Consider the following 2,929-nt stretch of genomic DNA (forward strand, 5'->3'; position numbering starts at 1 on the left):
TTTTTTTTTTGCATGCGAGGGTCATGAGTTCCTACTTTGTAAATCCTCTCTTTTCCAAGTACAAAGGCGGTGAATCGCTGGAGCCAACTTACTACGACTGCAGATTTCCACAAAGTGTTAGCAGGAGCCATGCTCTCGTGTATGGTCCGGGCACTACTGCTCCCACCTTCCAGCACCCTTCACACCACGTCCAAGAGTTTTTCCACCACGGAACCTCCAGCATCTCCAACTCTGGATACCAGCAAAACCCATGCGCCTTGGCGTGTCACGGAGACGCTTCTAAATTCTATGGATATGAAGCTCTACCGAGGCAATCGCTTTATGGTGCTCAGCAAGAGACGACTGTTGTACAATATCCTGACTGTAAATCGTCTTCCAACAGTAACTCTAGCGAGGGACAAGGGCATTTAAATCAAAATTCGTCTCCCAGTCTCATGTTCCCATGGATGAGACCTCACGGTTAGGACCTTTTTTTCCTCCTCCTTAAATGTTTTCCTTTATTTTTCTCTCTTTCTCTCTCTCTCTCTCCCCCTCTCCTCTCTGTCTGTCTATCTGTCTATATGTATATGTATGCATATACAAGCACAAACATATGTATAGATCTATAAACATGCACATACACACGTATGCATACATATATATATACGTGAAAATATAAATATAAGAGGCGTAGATGTGATATATGAAAGGATTGAGCAGTTTTGTGCTAATGTTTCTTCTTTTTAGGAAGACCTTTGAAAGCAAACAAGGCAGCAGTTACTAGAGAGCCAGAAAGGTGATTCCCTGCAAAAGGCTTAAATCACAATAAAGTAAAACTTGTTTTTTATTGCTTGCCTTGAGGATAGGCAATAAGATACAGCTCCCACGAGGTTATTTGCATGTTGATAATACACTGCTCTTTAAAATGTCATATAGCGTTTCATAACCGCTTGGAGACGAAGCCTGAAAGGTGGGAACTTGTATAAGTACTACTAATACTTTACATCTGTTTCTTAAAGCCTAGAGATAAAAGTTTAAACAGAAAAGGAAACTTAGCTCAGAGCTATGGGGTGTGGTGGAGGAGAACAGTCTGCTGTCCTGGCTTTTTTTTTTTTTTTTAAATAAAAGGGGGTGGGAAATTCAAAATAATTTGGGCTGAATGGAACTTTGCTCATGTGAAGTCCAGATAATTGCACAGAAACCGAAATACTTCAAAGTACAAGTTTCCTCCCCCCTCCCGCCCCTTCCCCACCTAAGGACCAAGGTTGTCTAGAAGCCTTGTTAATTCAAAACATGTGAAGGTTAGTGTTAATTTTAAGGACAATCAGAGCCCTAGAGTTTCCCTCCCCTACCCCCACCAAAATTTAACAACAACAACAACAGAAGAAAAAAAAAAGAAAATAGAAAGGAGTTCTGGCTAATGTAGGGAGAATGTGGCCCAGAGCCTGGGATATAGACGCAGAGGAAAACACGTTATTTATCTAAGCTTTGACCTAGAGGTAGTCTCAAGGATGCAATCAGTTCAAACTGATTTTTTTTTTCCAAAGAGATTGTTTTTCTCATTAAGAAAGGATGGTATAGAAAGAATTGCAGGGGCTCAGCTGCACATACCTCAGTCATCTTTTTCTTTCTTTCTTTCTTTCTTTCTTTTTTTTTTTTTGCTATTGCTGCAAATGTCCATCTCGGGTTGTTTTAAATACAATCCCTTTGTTTGCCCAAATCCCCATCTCGGCGTGTGCTTTTTTGCAGGCACACAGCCTTGCCTGAAAGCACAGGGAGAGGGGGATTTAACAGAAAATTCAAATTTTCAGGGCGGAAATATTTGGAAACAGGAGGGCTCTGCGCCTGTGTTTGGGGAAGAATATTTGGAATGGGAAAATAGAGTTGGGTATTTTGAGGGGGAAAGAAAGAGAAGAAGAGGAGGAGAGAAAGGGAGAAAGGGATACAAAAATAAGACAGAAAGAAAGAAAGATAGAAAAATAGAGAGAAGGAGAGACAGAGAGAAAGACAGAAATAAAGAAAGAAGGAAAGAGAGAAATGAATGGGGAGAAGAAAGGCTAGAGAGGATTTTATGGTGAACAATGCACCTTTCAGAGGAAAATATCTATTTTTCATAAAAAGCAGCTGCCCATCAGGACTCCCCACCCAGAATCACCTTTTAGGTAGCTGGAAAGGTCTCTTTTGTGAATGAGCTTGACACCCACCTCCCTGCACCCAGCCCAGCAGCCAGAGCTGAGCACTGCCAGGATTAAGAGCAAGATGAGCCCTGGGATTAGTAATAATAACCCAGCACTTTCCTTTAGTGCCTTTTAATACAGGAAAGGTTGAGAGGGGCTTATTTTGGGGGGGAGGGTACAGCGGTTTCTCGAGGAAAACTGAGGCAAGCGGGGCCGGGGAGGGAAGGGGGAGCAGAGCGGAGCTTCCAAAAGGGGAAGAATTAAGAAGTTATTTGCTGTTTGTGTCCTACAGCTCCCGGAAGACGCAGTGGCAGACAGACTTACAGCCGGTACCAGACCCTGGAGTTAGAAAAGGAGTTCCTCTTCAACCCGTATTTGACACGGAAGCGGCGGATTGAGGTCTCTCACGCCCTGGGACTGACCGAGAGACAAGTGAAGATCTGGTTCCAGAACAGGAGGATGAAGTGGAAAAAAGAAAACAATAAAGATAAGCTGCCGGGGGCCAGGGACGAGGAGAAAACGGAAGAAGAAGGGAATGAAGAAGAGGAAAAAGAAGAGGAGGAAAAAGAAGAAAGCAAGGACTGAGTTCTCAGCCCCTTGAAGTCTCGTTTTATGGCAGATGATAAATCGAGATGTTTACGACGGTCATTTGCTTTTATAGAGTATAGAATGGAGAGGCTCACACAGCAGTAACTACCTGTCAAACAGTTGTAGCCTTTTTTATTGTCATAGAAACTTCCCCTACTTTCTCCCCCTTTTTCTTCCCCCCCCCC

General features: G+C 43.1%; 1 protein-coding gene across 1 annotated transcript; it reads left to right on the forward strand.

Moving 5' to 3' along the window:
* The first annotated feature begins 23 nt into the window (after positions 1-23).
* Positions 24-2,741, forward strand: HOXC8 (homeobox C8). Its single transcript, XM_009876560.1, has 2 exons — positions 24-459; positions 2,449-2,741. The coding sequence occupies exons 1-2, from the start codon at positions 24-26 to the stop codon at positions 2,739-2,741; spliced, it is 729 nt and encodes a 242-aa protein (XP_009874862.1).
* Positions 2,742-2,929: the final 188 nt, after the last annotated feature.

This window comes from Apaloderma vittatum, unplaced genomic scaffold (genome assembly GCF_000703405.1).
Source record: "Apaloderma vittatum isolate BGI_N311 unplaced genomic scaffold, ASM70340v1 scaffold42279, whole genome shotgun sequence".
Taxonomy (NCBI): Eukaryota; Metazoa; Chordata; class Aves; order Trogoniformes; family Trogonidae; genus Apaloderma; species Apaloderma vittatum.